A 20,924-nucleotide genomic window follows, 5' to 3' on the forward strand; every position below is an offset into this window, starting at 1 on the left:
GTACCCAAAGGGGCACAGACAGGGCAGGGATCAGGGGTACCCAAAGGGGCACAGACAGGGCAGGGATCAGGGGTACCCAAGCAAGGTGCAGGACACTGCTCTAAAAGGAGCCTTTCTGGCTTCAGTGGCCTTGCTTTGCCAAGTAGGTGAAGGCAGCTCTTTGCTTATGCTTTGGTCTTTGTAAATACCAGGAAACTTTTTGTTTGTTTGTGGAAGACCTTTATGCTATTTATACTTAGCATATTCCAGTTACTAGTACATTGAAAGAGGGCAGGTTAGGAATTCTGATGAAACAAGTTCTATTTCTATATTAAAAATTTGCCAAGTGAATTCAAAAGAAGCCAAAAATGTTGAACTCTGATCTATGTAACTATTTATTTGTGAGGTCGACATCATTTGGATATGTCTTTAACTTTTTTTTCCTGTACATAACTTGCATTCTTGGATCTTCATTTAGTTTGACATGGTATTCCACCTCTGTATTGTGATAATAAAAATCACAGATCTCTGCTGCCCTGATTTTAAGGGGTTTTATGTACCTTTTTGCCCAAGCAGGTTATAGTCCTATTGACCTCAAGACGGTTTCTGCTGAAAACTGCTGAATTGAACAAGGACTGTGCCATGACGACCATGCTGTTCTGCAAGAAGTATTTCTGGCCTCTCTAAAATTAAAGCCATTGTTCAGCATGGAGGCCAAGAAACAGCAAAATCCTTTGTGAGTTCTTAATGCATGGCTGCAGAAGTGCCTCACCAGCACTGAGCTGGCATATACTCAGGAATCATTGAAATCAAGATCTAGACAGTTGCTGTTTAATCAGTCACTGATCAAGTATCAGTTATATTTATATAGTATAAATATATCTTCATATATATTCCTGTGAGAAATTGATTCTAATATTTTCAAAATATTATTTTCTCTTTGTGGCTTTGTATTTGCATTATATATGGCTATGTATCTTTGTATTATAAACTGAAAACCTTGTTATAATCACTATTAATAGGAAAGTAAGGTTGTCTGCTCAAGTGTAAACAAACCATTAATCTTCTCTGTTTCAGAAAAATCCTGTTGAACAAACATTTACTCAATGATCATAATTATATTGTATGTCAGTTTACACAGTCCCAAGAGGATTTATTCTATGTAAAGTGCCTTTAAAATACTGCAATTATTTGAAGACACAAATGAGCTCAGAGATTTAAGAATAAGATCACTTTGGTGGACTGTCTAAAGAAGTAGTCTGCTCCTACCTTTTTGTTTCCAGGACAGATTTCTAAATTCTGCTAATCTCCTTTTGGAATAATTAATTATTATAATAACTTTTGCTCAATTAATTTTAGTGAATAGATTATAATAGAAATAATTTAATGAAGAGACAGTTCATACTGGTGGCCATATGTCCTTAAGAAGGAAAAGGCTACAAAACCTATATTCTTTTACCATAATCAAGCCAGAAAAACAAAAAGGTATTTCCTATTAGACATTTAACTGCTAAAAATAAGTTAATTCTTACCTTTCCAAAACTCCCTTTCCCAATAGCCCGCAGTATTTGAAAGTGGTCAAAGTTAACTGCAAATAAAGGAGAGAAGAAAAGGAAAATAGTTTGTAGTGTGCTAAGTCAATCAGAAATCAGATAAGAAAAGAAATTACAGTGTGTCCAACTAATATTTTTTTGCAATGTGGTATTCCGTTTTTCCTCTTAAAACACCAAATATACTTAATAGCTAGCAAAGAAGACGTTTGCTTTAAAATATGCTGTATTCATTTGGTTCATCAATTCATCTTGGACCAATGTGTTCAGTGCCCAGTATCTCTAAAAAGAAATGTCTCTCTACCCTAACCAAGTTAGGATTATGCAGCCATTAGCAAAAACTGCTCAGCATTTTCCAGAGATATTGTGATCTATTAAAAGGACACTGAATAATGCAAGTAACACCCTCTACCTACAGATATTTATATAACATTTGGTTAGTAGTCACTCTTCAGGATAATCCCCAGTTTTTGTTACAGTGATGAAAGCTTGTCCCATGATGAGCTAGTATGATCAGCCTTTACAAAGTTTTCCACCTTAATGCAATACATAATTCTAATATTGCAAGACTATTTCATAATTTTAGCATAAGATTGTTTTGATAGATTGTATTTTAGGTTGGCAGTAGAATGGATTTACTTGCGCTTCAGGAAAATCTGACAGCACAGCCTGCTCTAGACACTGAAGTGCTTTGCTGCTGGGAGGGTGAACGAGATTTCATTTCTCAGAAACACCATTTTCATTGGTGTTACATGAGTTTAAACACAGTACAACCTTCGAATCTTCATTGGTATAGCTGGTGGTTTTAAAAAAATTCCAACATGCTGAACAAAACTGATACAAAGTCACTGAAATACAAACACGACAATGTGTGATACAGTTTTTACAGTCGCTTCTCAGAAAAAAATCACACTTAGAGCTAAATTCAGTGAACCAGAGATGACAAAGTTCAGTGCAACATAATAAGATTTTTTTTAAATTAAACTTTCTTATGTTCCATGCTTTGGCCATGGACTTTCATCTATGCACCTGTCATTGATGTAACAGGAACTAGAAAAATTGTGGAGACAGACCATCACTGGAAAAACCATAGAACCATACAATGGTTTGGTTGGAAGGGACCTTAAAGATTATCTTGTTCCAACCCCCCTGCCTTGGGCAGGGGCACTTTTCCCTAGACCAGTTTCTCAAAGCCCCATCCAACCTGGCCTTGAGCGCTTCAGGGATGGGGTAGCCACAGCCTCTCTTGGCCGCTTGGGCCATGTCTACCCAAAAATGTGGTAACAAGAAGAAATACAACAGAAACGTGACTCACACCAAGATGAAGGAGAAAATTCTATAAAACTCATAACACTTTAAATATTTGCCAAAAAAGTTATGCATCTCAAGCTAAGAAAGGTTGATAGTTATCAAGTCTCTAAAAAGGGTTAATATCTTACTTTCTGCGTTGCAATAATATCTCATTTACACTATTAACACCACAAAGTGTTTGTTTATTTATGCTTGCTTATACTACCTTCAAGGAAACATGGTTGTTCCTTTCATTAGTGCAGCTTAGCAACCACCTTCCCGGTAATTGCTGGAGACAAATCAAGCCCAGAGCTGACAGAGCTGAGAGCAGCAGACACTGTTCTGCAGGAAACAAGGATGGTGAATATCACAGCTTTAGAATTTGGTTACTGAAATAAAAATGCATAACCTTGGAAAAATATTTATAACCTGCTTGGAAACTGAAAATTGGGAAAAAAAATTTTGAGCTGAATGTTGTAAGAGTTAGGGCTGCCCAGATGTCTGAGAAGCAGGATTGTCTGTCAGCATCCTGCAGGTGGGCTCTCTGCTGAGAGATTTTACCAGTGGGGCACTCTTGGAGTTCTTGCTGGCCAGTACTGGTCTGATGAAGGTAGTCAGTTTAGCAAAACTCCCTTCCACGTAAACTTACATCCACCTAAATCTTGTTCCCACCAGTCATCCCTCCCAAGTGCATGACTGGGCTGTCTAAGATGACTCTTAATTTAGGTAGGAATTCAACACAGTCTGAAAAAAACATCCTAAACAACATGTCAAGCTCATTAATTTCTTTGATAGTAAAAAATAAGCCAAAAATTCAGCATGCTGAGTCACAGCATGCTGGTGGTTTTTGTGTCACTTCTCTGTTTTCAAACTTGCTCATGTTTCTGCTTATTTTGGTAAATATGTAATATCTACATTCCTTAAAAAAAGTTTATTTTGAATTTGTTCTTTACCTTGCAGTCATTCAGCTGAGTCCAGTTGCCAAAACAAGTGAGAAATTGTTGAAGCAGTTTGTAGTTATCTCAATTTGAGTCAAGTCACATTTCAGTAATACTCAACTATATTATATTCTGAAATCTGCCATGTTTTGAAATATATCCATTTGAAGAATGATTTTGTTTTTGTAAAACTAAGATTAAGCCTTTATCTGTAGCTATGTAAATGGCATTTTTTATTGTCCATATAACTTCTATTTATCTGTACCTCCATATTTCCTGTGTTTATTGCTCCGAATGACTAGAACAACTTAATTTTTTATTTAGATTATTTGTAAATTGGACTTCCATAAGAATGAAATTATTAAATGAGGCACTAGACCATGGGGTTGAAAATGAATTACTAGTAAACTAAATAAATGGTTAAAAATCATAGTCACAACAATTGATCAATTTTCTTAATTTCTATGTTTAACTTGAATAGGAAGTGAGATGTTGTGTTTTCATATCTTTATTAAGAAAATAACATTTTTTTTTCTATAGCTAACAGTCCCATGAGCATTATTGAAATTAAGGTACAATGATTTTAATGCATTTTTTGCAAGAGAAAATAAAGCCAATTTTAAATGACTGAGGAAATATGTAAACATGCCTGAGCCTGCATCTAAAATGAGCAAGGTTTGCAGCCACTGTGGTTCTCTGGAAAGGGATAATTCACTGAAGTGAGACAATTCAGTCTCTTTTGATCGTTCAGACATAGTCCCAACGTTGCAGATTCATAAACTGAGGAAGTTCCTCCTTAGGAATACCAGGACAGAATAAAAAGCGGGCTGCCTTGCAGCTGAGACCAATACCAAATACACTGAGCAAAACTAAGGTGCTTCAAGCAACTGTCCCACCCAGAACAAAGCAGCACCTCCCTGATAACAGTGAAGGGTTGAGCTAAGTTCACTGCCACCTTGGTACTACATTAGCCATACACCCCAGGTGTTTTCCTCAGATGTTTTTAATCTCACACTTTTCACATTCTGTATGTGCTTTTTAGTCTTTTCTGGTGAAAATTCAATGCCAAAATATCACCTCTTACTCTGAGAAGAATTACAGCTCATCATGACCGCTGTCATTTTCCAATGTTGAAAATATCATCAAGTTCAAACACTGCCATTTCCTCTGGGCAAGGGAGAGCATCAGGAGTACTAAATTCTTGTCCTCCAATACATGGCATGTCTTGTTCTTGTGGTGCCTGTGTTGTAACTAATGACATTTTTCTAGTGCAAAACCCCACTGAGATAATGGTATGGCTGGCAGAAGGACATTTTCTTCAGTGTCAGTAATATGACTATTACTCTTTTGAAAATAGTTTTCTTTACTCAAGAGAAAATACTTCAAGTCTCAAGAGAATACTTTCTTTTATGGAGAAAAAAAATATTTTCCAACTCTTTGAGCTCTTTCATTTTATTACCACACCATACTTCGGAGGTCTTACACATTGTCTTGGAATTTGAGTATAAGAATATGAACTATTTTCAGAAAACAAAATTTGTTTGTATTGTCTTCGGGTAATTTTTCATGCAAGTAAACCCACAGAATGAAACTTATTAACAACACTATGAGAGAGAATTAATTTCCAATTTCTTTGATTTCCATCTGTTTGGAAAAATCAAGTATTACAATTTCCTCTCCCTCATCTCCCACCATCATCCCTTAAAACATCACCATGAATTCAAAACTAAGAAGGAATATGGAATAAACCAGATATTTTGCTAACTAAGAGACAAAATCGATCAGCATTTATGACACCTGTTTCACGTTACAGTATTAGAGCAATGGATGCCTGTTAATTTCAGCAATGTGTTGTATATATACATATAAATACTTTATTTTGTTTCTTTCCATTTAGTCATACTCAAATAAACCTTTCATTGCACAGATTCAACTCTCTATTAAGAACTTTTAGTGCAAGTACAGTTACTTGGATTAGAATATTAGATATTTTCAAATTAGGCCCATGTAGAGCATTTTCCAGTAGCTTGATCTTGAACAAGTAGGAGCCAGATGATGGTAAGAGGATTCACCACTAAATTAAAGGTTTCCTCCTGTTTGCCATGAAAAGGGAAAAAATATGGTCCTAACCATTTTAGATACTTGGTAAAATATATTAGTGTACTCAAAAACTCCAGTAATATCTGGAAGGATGGTGCTGTGGTTTGTGACTGAGTAATACACAGGAGAATCTCTACTGCCACAGTCTTCTCATGTGAACTTAGATGAGTGTTCCAGTATCTTCTGCCACTGCCTGTAGAGAAATGAAGCATTACATCTCCAGGCAGCTGTAAAATTAGGTATAGGAAGCACCTTAGATCTCAGACACACAAGTAATTGGGAGAGTAGTAAAAGCCAATTCAGGTAATAGTGCTTTATAAAAGCACCATGAAGACTGAAAGGCACTTTTGAAGCGTGAGGAGTCTACACCACTGTGGAAGCAGAGGTACAGAAATCAGTAGATTGATTCAAACCCCTTTTGGGCAGAGCTGAGAACAGAACTCCCACTTCACGCCACACCTTCCCACGTGTGTCTTCCAAACTGCACAAGCCCGATGGAGCAGATATTTGGTATCAAACTTTCTAGTGTAAGATAAAATACTTATTTCTTTCTCCACTGCTCCCTGAGGATAAAGTATACTTTGGAGGAAATATTCACGTCACAGACTTGTGTTTTTACAACCACACTGCAAGAACACTGGATGGTTGTAGTGGAAATGCCTATTCTTTTTTAAATCAGCACTATATACACAATGATATATGTTAAAACAACGAAGTATATGCATTCACCGCTGCTGCATTATTCACAAATACTATGTTTACTTGAACCAAAAAACCCAAAGACATTACCTCAGCAACACACCATTAAATGTGTTTGATTTATGATCTTACAAAGGAATATAACATTTTTACCCTTTCACTTGCAGTTTTAATGTTCAAAATATTCTTATGTTGCACAACATTTTTTCACGTGTAAATTACATTTAGCTAAAGAGGCAATATGAATATTGGGTGGATTCTAGGTAGAGCTGACATCTGTTTTATCACAGCAGCTGAGGAATATTAATTGTATGTGTATGTGATTAGTCCAAATACAATCAATAACCATTACCTGAAAGAACTTTTCTTCTCCTAGGGAAAATATCTAATTGAATGTGGCCAAAGCACCGGCATTCACGTGCTTTGCAGAATGAAAAATAAAGTAGAGGCCTTTCTGGAAAAACTTGATAAGCTAAATTCAGACTCTCCTTCCCTGGCTGAGTCTCAGTGATTTATTTGGACTGTCTGGGAGTAGCCAAAACCAGAACATGAGTGCTAAGGCATTAGGAGGTGTACAGTAAAGCCATATTTTTAACACAATGAGCTTTTCAACACATTGAGATTCGTTCTCACTGATCACAAGATAAAACAGAAACAAGGATATATGATGTGGCCATTAGCCAAGAAAATAGATTTTTATTTAAGTCTGGGTCCTGTCTTGCAGGTCTGTTTTGGGGTGGTTTAATGCTTCCTGTTTCTGTGAATCAGGAAAACAGAATAATAACTAAGCCAAATTTCCTTCTAGATTTGACCTGAGACTGATTGGATGGCTATGCTATTAGGATTTCAAACTAGCTCTGCAGCCTTCTTTCTATGTCTATCTACTCCTCAGATGCTCCAGCCTTTTCTAGGGAGAGCCAGAGGCTGTGCTGACAGAACCTCAGTAGCTATCAGACCTTGTTAAAATTGTTGCTGTCCTTCCACACAAAACACATAGGATGAGTAACCAAGTATACAGTCATATATATTCAATACTAATAATAAAATCCCCTGCTTGAATGGACATAGATAGGACAAACATGAACAGTGCCTAAAAATTAAATTAAGGGTCATAAAATGGTTTGAGTAGTCATAAGGAGTCTCATTCTATCATGCTCTGATCAGTGCATTAGTGAAGAAAGATTCTGCTTAAATTAAGGAAAAAATGAATTTCTGCTGACAGAATGATAGATCAAGGCATGCCTTTGAAGAATACAAATCTGCATAGCTCCCCAGGTTTCTGAGCAAAATGGAACATTGCTATACATTGATTGACTGGGAAACTTACTAGTTAGATAGAGATACATAACCAAAAAGACGTTTCAGAGTGGTTTTATCTCACTAATGATGAATCATGATGTTTCTGATTATATTTAGTGGCTTTGTACTTAAATTGCACTACAATGTCTCAATTCTTTATGATTAATGAGTGTTTTAGTCTCAATATAAACTAATTATGTTAATATGCTTTTATAAATATTCAGATTTTATTTGCAATTAGAAATAATTTAAGATCTTTGTATGCAAAACAAATTTTATTTAAAATTCAGATAATTTTGTTTTGAACTTTACAATGCATTTTAATCTGATCATGTTTGCATACTTCACTTTCTTCAGTCAAAGTGAAACATTTCTGTGCTGTCAAAAGACTTTAATTTCAGAGCTGTTGACTGATCCAAAGTGGCTTTTTCACAACAGTACATTTCTGCATTTTGCTTCCTTGTGAAGCCACCTGCAGGCTGGGATCTTTGGCTGGACTGATCTCCCTTTCAGAGGTGTCCTCACAGCACCTGCATGGCTGTGCTTTGCTCCCCCTGAGCTGGTGGCTCTCCTGTGCTGGGCTGTGGGACTTGTAAATAGGTACAAGGTCTGGATCTGCACCAGGGGATACAAGGATCAGGTTCCAATACCTTTGAAGAAGTGTCACACCACAGAAATGTAACCCAGCTTTGAACTGCGCCAGGAGGAAATCTGAAAAGGTAAATTTGAATTCCATTCAAACTTTCAAACCCAGCTTTGTTTTCCCAGTATAAGACTTGATTTTTGTCTAGGAAAATAACAATATTTTAATTTGGCAACAAGTTAAATTATCCATTAAAATTGTTTTTAGAGGAAAAGCCAGTTTCAAAAGAAAAAAGAAAACAGGGTGATAGTTCTTGTTATCTTCCATCTATGTCACATTTCAAGCAAAACATAGGGAAAGCAACCTTCTCCCTTATTAAAATGGGGAGAAAGTCTCAGTACCAGGGTGTCGGAAAACCAGCAATGTAATTTTATTTATACCTCTCTTATTTCTATATTCTATAAATAAATAGCTGATACCATAGATAAAAGAGTGGGCTAAAGAACATCTGCTGTGATGCACTTCAGACATTCTGATTTCCTTATGTCAATCCTCCTACAAAGCAGAGTACTTCACATGCAATTTAGCTACACATTTGATGACATTCGCAGAATATTTAGACCATGCATGGTTTGTTCATCCAGAGCAGTGGCAGCATCATGGGGTCCTACACTGTAATTAGTGAAATCCACCTCACATCACATCGTTAAAATGAGTGGGGCTTCCCCTAAATGGTTGGGGAATTTTCTGAATGTGTTCATTAAAATGAATACTGGAAAGAACTAAAACAGCCTACCATTTTTCAAAATGCTATAAAAACAGACTAGAAGAATTTGGTGAATCAGCTAATAATTTACACTTTTTGAGAACAGGCATGTGTTGCAACAACCAGAAGTGAAATTGAAATTCTAAAGAAAATTAGCATTTGAAAGTAACCAAGCTGCTAAGTAAAAAAAAATCTAAGGACTGATTCTCAAAACTCTTCTTCCTTTTTAATTCTGTGAAAGAACATAATTGTATTTCTAATGCTATTCTATAAAAGCTGCAAAAAAAAAGAGATGAGATTTTGCATTCACAAGGAAACTGTGACTCCTTGGTAAACAAGAATTTATTTGAACCCAGGATGAAATGAAAATTTCTTTCCAGAGCTGATTATTAAATAAGCCAATAAGCCAAATTAAAATGATACCACTATTAAATACATCTATTCTGAAAAATGTATCAGCAGCTACCTGAAGCCTGTAAAACAAAGTTTGCTCCTTGGATGAGTAGACCAGACTGCAAATTGTTACAACTTTCCTCTGAAGGAAGTTTAAAGTGAAACTCCTGAGTGCCATCCCACAATCTCCAGACCTTGCCTGGGAAATTGGAGGTCTATCACCAAACCAAAAATCAAGAAAAGACATCTGACAGAAGAACACAATAATCAGTTTTTGCCTAAAGACTACTGAGAAGTTGCCCCGTGGCAGCCCAGTAAAGGCTTCACCAGAAGCACCAGTGACTCCAGCGGTTGCTGTTATCATCCTGTGGAAAAACAAAAGTTTCTTATTCTGTGGAAGGTGTGGGGTTGTTTAGCTGCTGCTTTGCTCCACAAGAATTTTAGCACAGATAGGATAAAATTAGCTATTCTTTCTGAAGGACTGAGCACAAGTAGAAGTTTACTGGCAAAGATTAGTTGTACTGATCAGAAGAGCTCTTGTGGCTGCTTCTCTCTCCCATAGTGTTTCTTGGGAGCATTAGACTAAAAAATAAAGTTAATTTTTTAATCTTTATGCCTCTTTAAAACTAGTCCAGATTTTTACCGTAACAATTCCTCATTGGAGATTTTAGTGTTCTGCCTCCATCTTCAGACAGGTTACTCTGTTTCAGGGGCATACAGCAGTACTCTCAGGTGGCTGGGGGGGAAACAGAGTAACTGAAAAGCCAATTCTTGCCTGTGATGGTTTGTGTGAGCAAATCCAGGAGAGGTGAGAGAAAAAACTATTCTTATCAATAAATAATCTCAGTCTGAAGGATACAAAGCAATATGAAAGTTCAGTTCTCATGAGTAAGGATGTGATTTCAGCTCCAATGAAAGCAAACAGAAAGTTACCTAGTTTTGGAGTCTTTCTCATCATTTTGCTTTGTGCCTTGTTTCCATTTTTTATCTTCTTTATTGGAGAAGGAAAAAAAGTAACTACAAAATCAAAAGGTCGTCACTGATCTCAGCTGAAATGAAAAATTTCTGAGTATTGATTAATGATGATTTCTGCTTCACTATTATTGTTGTCAGTGTCCATTTAGAGTGAGTGCATTTTTGACATTTTTTCCTGAAATGAGAACATTTCAAGAAAGTCTCCTTTTCAATTTGCTTTTGGATTTCCACAGGAAAGATTTCTATTTTCATTCAGCCTAATAATAAGAGGAAGTAGAAAATATTTCTATTTCCCAACATCAGAAATATATGCTTTGGGCCCTACACCACACCAAATATCTCTCACAGTCCACCTCACTGACTGTATTTTAGCCCTTTATGAACATTTTCATGTGATGCTATGAAGACAGCACATGATCATCCAGGAAGAACTTGTTCTTTGAAAAACTGACAAGAAAATGAGGCAATCAGAGAGACACCATGTCTGGCACGCTGCAGACAGCAGGAACAGAGGAGAGCACAAGCACATCCCTTTTGATGGCTGTATGGGTGTTCAGACCAGATAAAGCTGATTGTGGCACCCTGTGATACCCCTGTGATGCTGCTTTGGTTAGAAGTCTGGTTGCAAGGGCAGTGAAATGAGATGGTCACTTCCACAGGGAAGTTACAATGCTTATTAGTACAGAATTTGTGTGTTTTATTTTAACAGGAAATGCTTGATAACAAAGTAGAGATCAAACTCTGATCCCTGCCATGTTAAAATACACTGACACCAATATTTGCATTCTCCCTCACATGTAAGTGAGCACAGGCAGTAAAGACAAATTTAAAACTATCTGCTAAGCATGTCTTTTGACTTTGATAGCAATTCCAGGAAGGCAGACAATTAACTTTCAGAAAATAAGTAAGAATAGGAGTAAACATCCTATGTCAGAAAAATTTAAACTAATATTAAGTTCAATTACTATTATTTGAAGGCAAAGCTAATCATTGAAGTTGATGAATTTTTAATTGTTTCTTATTAATAAACAACAAAAAAGAAGGTCTAATATTGCTGTCAGAGCTTGGCAGAAGATATAAGGAACATGAAATATGTGTTATCATTGCAAAAAGTCATCTGGACAATCTAGTAGGGATCAAGCCCAAATTCATAGCATGTCCTCGTTGGCAGTGCAGTACAAAACAGGACAGAATGATTATCTATTTAACGTCACCACTGATGATGTCAGCTGCAAAAAAAATTAGCACAGACAATTATATGTTTTAGTTGTCCTTTTTTTTTGGGATAATGCAAGATCTTCAGAAATCCTGATGGTGACTAATGGTACAGGCAATTACCAAGGTGAAGCTCCCTTGACAAATACTTAAGATTTAAAACAGTAGCATCTCAGACAGCCTAAAAGGAAAATGAGACAAAATACAACAGTGGCAAGCATGAATGGAGGATAACACTGCAAAAAGTCAATTAAATTTATAATAATTCCTGTCCCAGGCTATCATCAATTGAAAGGCAAGTTCAGAAAGGGGTAGAACCAGCACACAATGAAGGCACAAAGTGGGAAAGACTCAGACTGTGACTAAGAAGAGAGATCTGTGCAGAGCTGATCCTTTGCAGGGCAACCACAAAGGTTGAAGCTTTTAATAGTACTTCCATGCCCGTGGAGGTGGAGGGTGACTGATCTGATCAGTCTGATAATGTGATACCATGGACTGAGAATGAGAATTTGAATGTTTATGATGGGCAGTCAGCCCAGATGGTCTTGATTGTGTGGGTCAGTTTAGCGTAATCCTTCAGCAGCATAATTTTAAAGCAGACCTTTTCAACATCTCATTATCTTTTTTTATGATGTCTGGCTTTTACTATTAGATTTAACAGAAAAGTGAAAGGAATTTGGAGTGCCAAATCTATGACTCTTTTCCAACAAAGAGCAAATAGCAATAGATTGTTGTGAAAAGCTTGTAGCAGCTGATCAGGAATTTTATATATTTGTGTATAACTCAGTGCTATGAAAAATGTCATGAGAGGTCAGATGCTCCTCTGGATGGACTGAAATATGGTAATAATCCTCATCAACAACTGATATTGATGTCTGGAAATGACCAGAGCCTGGTTAACACAATCCTGCAGTCAGAAAAGATTTGCTAGTAGTTGAAAGTAGCACACAGAGTGGTAGATATGTTCTCTTCTTTGTGCACAGGATTCAGTGTGACTGGTCACATGAGGCCACATGAAAATGGCCTCACTCTTCTATGATTGTATTAAAGAACATGATTCTCTCTCTATTTAGACTGGCGCTGAAGCTAAGTGTCATGAATAACTGGAATTATTGGATTATAATAAGGTCTGATGCATTGGCTAACAGTGAAACTGTGTTAAGTCCATAGCCCTGACCTTACTGTCATACAGAAATGATCAGGATTTGCTCATGCAGTGTCAAATCTCCAGTATAACCAGAGGTTAGTTTATCATAACAGAGCTCTTTTGGCTGCTTCTATGTTCTGTTAGCATATAGAACTCAGGTAACCTATTTTCCAGCAGAAAGGTTTCTTTCCATTGACTCATTTGGCTCAGTGGAAAGTAATTGGAATTTCTCATCCATATATCCTATTATAAAAAGCAATTTACAAAATTTTACTATTATAAAACCACAAGTCAGCAAATTGTTTTTAAGATCAGTGGAAGTGTCAATTAAAGATCCCCTTTTGTTGCCATGAAAACAGTTCTGTTTTGTGACAGGACAGAGAATTGGTTCAGAAAAGCTGTTAACTCAGTAGCACCACTGGGAACATCAGAAGTCATCAAGGAACAGCTGGATTGATGTACTGGCCTTTATCACAGCCACTGAATAGCAGGGAAGCCTCTGAGAGTCTCCAAGCTTTTCATAGCTCTTTCAAAAGACATTGACATTGAAACTAAAGAGAAAAGTTTCAGGACCTGCTCCAGCATAAAATGTAAGACCTCTGTTAAGTGATAAAACATAACACCCTTAGTTGAGAAAATAGAGATTCTGACTGACCATGTTGTTCTCTTATGGATGAGCTGACAAAAACAATCTCTGAAATCATTGCAAGGAGAAACAGACTGACAGGTATAAGCAGCAAAAAAGATACTCCTTGAGAAAATGTATTGCTACAATATATAAAATCTAAATTTCACTTTACTGTAATAAACTTTCCTGTGAGATCAGGATACACATAATAGACTATGAACCATCTTTTTCAGCTGGAAAGTGGGAATATTCACCTCCCTCAGAGTTTCTATGAAAATAACCTCATTAATAACTGAACTGGAAGGCTCTCTGAAGGAAGTTGCTATGGGAATAAAATGTCAAATATCAGTGTACCAAACTGTTTTCTCCTGCAATAAAATTTATCAGAGTGATCCCCAGGTGAAGGAAAATTCTTTAAATTAAGTTAACAACAAAACCCTCAGTGAGACATCCATCAATCTTATCCATGCAAAGGTCTCTGTAATTCCAAACATGCCAGAGGAAGCAAATAAAATTCTTTGCTCTCAGCTCCTCAGGGCAGTGGCTCTGAAAACATTGTTCTCGCAGATCAAAATGAGTCCTGTTGCTATGTTAATGGGAGGTTGGGTACCCATGGGAAGATTTTACTCAAACACCTAGAGACAGTACGAGTCGTTCTCTTTTTCTTATGAATTCAGAAGCCAAGACGTGAGGAATCTCTCTTCAGAACTGAATCTTGAAAAATTATCTCTTCTATTCTTAACCACAACTACAAATTACAAATACTTGGGATGAGTAAGCACACTAAAGATCAGAATTATTCCCATTTCAATTGGGATTACCTCCCATTTAGTGATTTTAGACCAAACCATCACCATGGGCTTCAAACAAACGATCCCAGTTGTAGCCAGGAGCAGAAGCATGCCTGGAGTGCCACTGCCTGCTCCAGCTGCAGAGGGGCACATCCCAGCTACAGCCTGGCCTGCCTGTGGGATCCAGCTGCAGGCACTGGGGGTGCACAGCTGTAGCTGTGGGTAGAATGGGGATTGTAAACAGGAAAAGCTGATCCTTATCATGAAAAAATGCAGTATTTAATGAAATACACAGCACACCTCGTGAGTACATTTAAAGGCTACATCTCCAGTATGGGAGAATTAAAGAAAATTTTAAGTATTCCATTACTGCCTGACCACAAAGTAGCACCTCAGAGTCCAACAAACACTAAATACCTCTTAAACTGGCCAGATTTCTATTGATTCTTTAAATAAAAGACACAACATACTTTTAAGAGGGCTGACCTCCTCCATCAATTCTATCTGTTAGCCTACCCATAGTTATCCATCCTCTACAGTTAAATGACTTTCACTCTGTACTCACTGCTCAAGTCACATTTTATTTGTAGACCTTGCAAATGTTTTAAGCTAAGCTATATTTCTTGGAAAAATAACAAAATCCATTTTAGAGATGGAACCTCAAATCCAGCCTCTGAGGTTATAAAGGCACTGACCTGAACTCATCCTGACAGTTTTGATTTTTAGAGTTATCTGGAGCCAGGAAGACGCTTCTTTTTGATTCCAGCTAGGGTTCATAATATTTCACTGTGTGAATCATCGACTTGTATAAGAATCACTCCACTTTCTCTGCCATTTTGGAGGAAAGCAGGTCTCAAAATGTTTTTTTTTTTTTTACCTATATATTCCAGACTTAGCTGTTGTTGATCAAACACAATCAATTTTTTCCAACTTCAAATGAAGTGATATCCTGACCTATTAATTATAATTAACACCTTTGTATACATCACTTTTTGTGTTTGTTTCTCTTCAGAGTGATATAGAAAGGGTAGGGGGAAAACTGATTATAACCGCTATATTGAATTTATAAAAACCTTCCATAATTTCAGTGCAAGGAATAGTTCTTCATCTCAGTGTTTACAGATAAATATTTGATGATGGAATGGGTAGTTTTTCTATGAAGACTGAAAAAATGGGCTGACTGCTGTACATAAAATGACCATCTAACTGTTAAAGTTTGTTTTTTTTTTACTTGGTGCTGATGATTTATTCTCTCATCATTGTGCTTCTTACCTCTGAGAAATCCTTGTACACTTATTTACAATTTATTTATAAGTATGCTTATTTAAATTCCACAAGCAATTACACAAAAGCTGATAGGACTGTTCACTGCAGAAAACAGTAAATATGAATAAAGAAAGCAGGCACTTTATCTTATCTACCCACTGCTAAGATTAGGAGTTGTCCTTATTTCAGCTGGAATAGAGTTCATTTTCTTCTTTGTATCTATTAGAGTGTTGTTTATTATTATTATGATCATTATAATAATTTACTTTATTTCAATTCTATTCTTATCTCAATCCACACGTTTTACTTTATTCTGATTCTCCTCTCTATCCAGCTGGGAAGGGGAGCAGAGTGAGCAGGGAGGTTGTGGTGCTTTGTTGCCATCTGAAATTAAAACCACAACTGAAGTGAAATATTAAAGACTTCAAGCAAAGCAAACATAGATACACTTATGAAACAAACCAAATCCACCTCAGGTCAGCTGGTACCGAGGTGCCTGAGGAGAGGAGGAAGACTTCAAACCAGCCACAATTCCCAGGTTATGGCTGGGTGTGGTCATTAACAGCAGAAGGTCAGTAGACTCTAAGCTACAAATTAGATTTACCTCATATTATCACACAACAGGAAAAAATAAAAATATTCACTTGGTGAGCAGCACTGGGAGCTGATAGATATTAATGTAAAGAACACAAATTCTAATTTTAACCACAGAAGTTATCAGGTGCAAAGCACAAACAAATAGTGAGCTGCAGAGGATAAAATTGCTTGATGTAGCAGAAGGCTTGTTAGTGCCTGAAACATTCAGTGGCACTAAATGTGCTATACCAGTTCTCTATAATCACAGAAACAGAACCTCAAATAAGTTTAATTATAGATGTTAGATGAAAATAATGATATTGGTGACTCAGTTCTAGAGTTCCCTACTGCATACACAGGGTTTATTTTGATGAGAGTAAAGTATATATAAAAAAAATCTGTGTAGATATAGATAAAAAGAGGGAGAGAGTCTCTAAAAATATATGTGTATTTATATTATATTTTCTTAACTAGAATAAATAATAAAATGGCAAATCAGTATATCAGAGCTTGTTCTGGCTATCTATGAAAATTATATTAAACAACCTTGGCTTCTTCACAGTACCGAATGGAAAGCTTTCAAAATAGCAAAAAATATTGTGGTTTTTTTTTTTTTCTTTTTTAATGTACAGGTTGTGAAAAGGACTGGAAATCAACTTCATATCACTAAAGACTAGAAGAAGCATGCTGTATACGACAGTTGCCAGCAATCTTTCTCGAGTGATCTGCTGGGGTGTATTCTTCTTTTCCAAATTGGAATGTAGTGCTTCAGGGAGACCTTTACAATATCCAGGACATCCTGGCATTCAAAAATTCAGGATATCATTGATCTACATATGTCTGTGGATCACAAGATGAGCTACCTAGCAGAAGAAGGCTAGAGGGCTGAGAACAGCCTGTAATTACTCTTACATACTTCCCTGTATGTCCAGGGAAGCATTTAAAATTCTCTGCATTTCCCAAGTGAGAAACCTGAATGCCACAATCTTTTCTCTGTAATGGACAGCTACAACAGTGAAAGGGCCACCTTCTGTTAAGGCATTTTAAAATCCATGACTGTGCTTCATCCAACACTGCTGAGCCAGACTGATGGCTCCTGGCTTGGGAGCATCAAGGACCTGAAGTCAAGGCAGCACTCAGCCTAAGTGCTTGAAACCACTGAAAACATGGTCTCTTCACTGCCACATACTACTCAATCTTTTCTAAACAGCAGACATAACCTCTCCTCACTCCCAGAAAAGCCTTGTGAAAGCCACTCAGAGAGCAGATGCTATCCCAGTAACAGCTGGAATTTGCCTTGCCACCAGACAAGCTCCACTTGGATGTTCTGCCTCCCACAGCCACAGCCAACACCTGTGAACGTGATGCCCAGTCTTTTTCCCAAACTATACTTAAAATAAAAAAGGCAAAAAAGGACAAGATAGCCTGGGTGACTGTAAATAATTTTTTTTGCCATTTTGAAGCTGCACAGGCAACTTTACTCTAGCTGCTCTCTTCCCGTTATCAGGAGTGAGTTCACTAAATCCAAAAGAAAAATAAAAATTATTGCCCTGCTATACATTTGGATTGACAGCAAGTGTTAACTACACTATGACTACTTCCCAGAAAAATCACACAGCACTTAGTGCTGATAATTTTGTTCAATAAAGATCAATAAATCCTTCCAGAAAGTCTTTCAGTACTGAGATTTTTATGGAGAATTTCACACTAAAAGTATATTTCTCTTTCTAAAGTACTTTTCATCTGCTATTATTATTTGCACCTTTAAAAACTCTAGTTTAATAACTTAGCTTAAAAACTTGAGCAAGAGATCTCAAATATATGTCACTGGGCAGGAAAAGATGTGACAATAAGGGCATAATTGGCATGCAGTTACTGAAAAATCAATGAAAAGGCTGGGCAGAGAAGAATCTCATGAATCTGCATAAAACTTCTGGCTAATCTACTCCTCATGTTATGTCCAAACAAATCTCAATAAAAGCTAACTTGGTTTTACAGCAACTCCCCACACAAAAGATTGTATTTCTATAGTTTTCACATGCTAAAAGAATGAAATATGATCTGGGCTTAAGAGAATGACTTTTCCTACTTCGCGAAGTGATCTTTTGACGATCTCTTCTTGTTTGACTTCAAGCTCTGTGTAGCAGTTCACTGTCCTTAAGATGTGGTATTGCCCCAGAAGCATTTGCAGGCTTTACAGCTTGGAAAAAGATTTATCTAAACCTTACCCCAAAAGGCACAAAATCAATCTTCATAACATAATGTGAAAGCAGTCCAGAGGGAAGTGGAAGATAGCTTCAGAAAGGTGTGAAGGACACTCAGGAGGTTTTGTGATTATATTGCATCTTTGTTTTAACAAGGTAGCTAAGAACAGTTCTCATTGCTCAGCAAGGGAGGTGGAACAATCTCTAAAGGAAATAATAATTACTGGAAGAATTAACTCAGTTTGCATTTTTATATCTTAAGTAAGGAACAGAAGGTGTTCTCTTATCGCAGCAAAAATAGGAAAAAGAAGGAAAGTATTTTTTGGCCACTGCAGCAGATTGCCTTGTAGTATATTTATCTTACTAAATACAACAGTCTTTCTTTACATTGGACAGTGTTAACAATAGAATGATGAAGTCAGTGCTCTATTTTATTCCAAGCAAAAAAATGACAGGGCAGAAAAGTACATCAGGTGTAGAACTTATCTAAATATCTCCAAATTTCAAAGAACTAGAATTGATACTTTTTTTCTTAAAGAAAATAAAAAAAAAAGAAAGAAAATTTGAAAGAAAGTGAGAATAAACACAAAATCAAGAAAATACTACCAGATAGAAGTTATAAGTACTGATTTATTCATATTTTGATTCAGATAAACAAACTGTAGGATAGATTTCATGAATATATCTAAACCAGCTTTTTTCAAAATAGAACATATTAAAAAAAATTAGCGAAGTATAAACCAGAAAATTTCATATTATGTTGTGATATTATAAAGAAAATATTTATGAGAATGTAAAATTTGGAAAATAAATTTCCGATTCATCAACCATGTTCAGTTATAATTAGAACCTCAAGAACCTGTTTAAATCAGCTGCAACCAACTCTGGTAAAGCTTTCTAAGAAGCATCCTTCAATTTAAAAAGAAAATGTCTTTGTCTTAATTACGGGATGAATGAAACTCGGGTGTCTACATTGTACTAAATACCCATACCAGAAAATACAATACAACATTTCTAAGAACAAAAACATTACAGAGTTTGATACTTTTGTGTAAAGACCTGTGACAGCAATCATAGAAAAGGGGTGTAGGAGAAAAACTGATTATAAAGAATCTTCCATTAGTTGTAGCAGAAATAAATGATATGCAAAACTGGAAGAAGAACCTTGATGTACTCACTACCAGCAAAATAAACTGAAACCAAAGAATCATACAATTTATTTTATGTTGCAAAAGGGCTTTAAGATCTTTAAGCCCAACCATAAACCTAATACTGCCAAGTCCACCACTAAACCATGTCCATAAGGGCCCAATCTCCAGTAAGCTTTCCTTGCCAGGCTGGAAAAAAAGTTCTGAAAAAAAAAGAAAAGCTTCAGAAAGCTGATAGTCTTTAGAAGAAATGTGCTGAACTAAGACAACTTTTACAAACACCTTTTTGCAGAGTTTGAATTTCCAGTGATTAAAAACAGACCTGTCCAGCGACCTCACAAATCCTAGCCCTTCCTTTCAATGCTGTTTCATTTCCTAATTAAAACATACATGTTGATGAGTGTCAAAGTGGAAATTAAGGAGTTAAAGATGAGGTCAAACTGAGCATATGAGAGACAGCTTCATGTAAATAAGTCTTCTAATTATTGAAGTGGAAAATAATTTATTTAGGGATGAAAGGAAGGAAGGCCTCATTTCTGTGATACAAAAGTACAATGCTACTCATACCCTTGCTGATGGATATTTGAGGTGAATGCTGACTGCCTGAGGGAATAGACCAATGTATAACATTCAGGTTTTCTTGGGGAAAAGCTGAATACACGTCACATGTGATGCTTTCATTCTATTTGTCAGATTTTAGTAAGTGAGGAATCTGAAAGGGAAAGCCTGGTAGTACTCACCAGTGAACAGATGCTTTCTTTCTTTCCTCTCTCCTCCAGAAGTGTGTGTCTATAAAGGTACAGTGCTATAGTGTAATATATAAATAGTAGCCTAAATATAAAACTATACTGTATACATGTATAGTAGAATTTAAACAGTATCATATTAATTTATATAATATATCTATTTATATTAATAATATTAATTTCCGAAATTAAATACAAGGATGTTCCATCAGATACTATATTAAGAGAACCAGTTCTAGGTCCTGAAGAACATATTTATGCTCAACATCCTCTTGTACTGAGAAGGTGGAGGCATCTTTGGCCCCACTAGTGCTCATCTGCAGACACAGTGTGATTTGAACATCGATTTCTGATAAAGAAAATAGTTTAATGGGATCAAGAACAGCCAAATAAAAACCAGTGTTATTCTTCAAAACATTTAATGTATTAGACACTGAACCCTAGAAAGTAAATAAACTTTGTTCTTCTTTAACCATAAGGGAAAAAATCCAAGACAGTTGCCTGTTCTTTTTTTCAAAGACCCTGTATTTGCTATTCATGTCTGATTTTGAATGAGTCCAAGCAAACTCAGAGTATGATTTAGTTAACAAAACAACTTTTATTGATCTCTTTAGGTTTTCATGTTTGCATA

The 20,924-nt window shown here is 36.3% G+C and overlaps 1 protein-coding gene across 3 annotated transcripts in view; it reads right to left on the bottom strand.

The window, feature by feature from the left end:
- Positions 1-20,924, bottom strand: part of STK32B (serine/threonine kinase 32B) — a 156,874-nt gene that overhangs the window by 126,930 nt on the left and 9,020 nt on the right. For all 3 annotated transcript variants that reach the window (XM_030270736.4, XM_030270734.4, XM_072928000.1), the window contains exon 2: positions 1,512-1,567. In XM_030270736.4, coding sequence (XP_030126596.4) covers positions 1,512-1,567 — 56 coding nt within the window. The remainder of the gene's footprint in view (positions 1-1,511; positions 1,568-20,924) is intronic.

Source organism: Taeniopygia guttata, chromosome 4 (genome assembly GCF_048771995.1).
Source record: "Taeniopygia guttata chromosome 4, bTaeGut7.mat, whole genome shotgun sequence".
Taxonomy (NCBI): Eukaryota; Metazoa; Chordata; class Aves; order Passeriformes; family Estrildidae; genus Taeniopygia; species Taeniopygia guttata.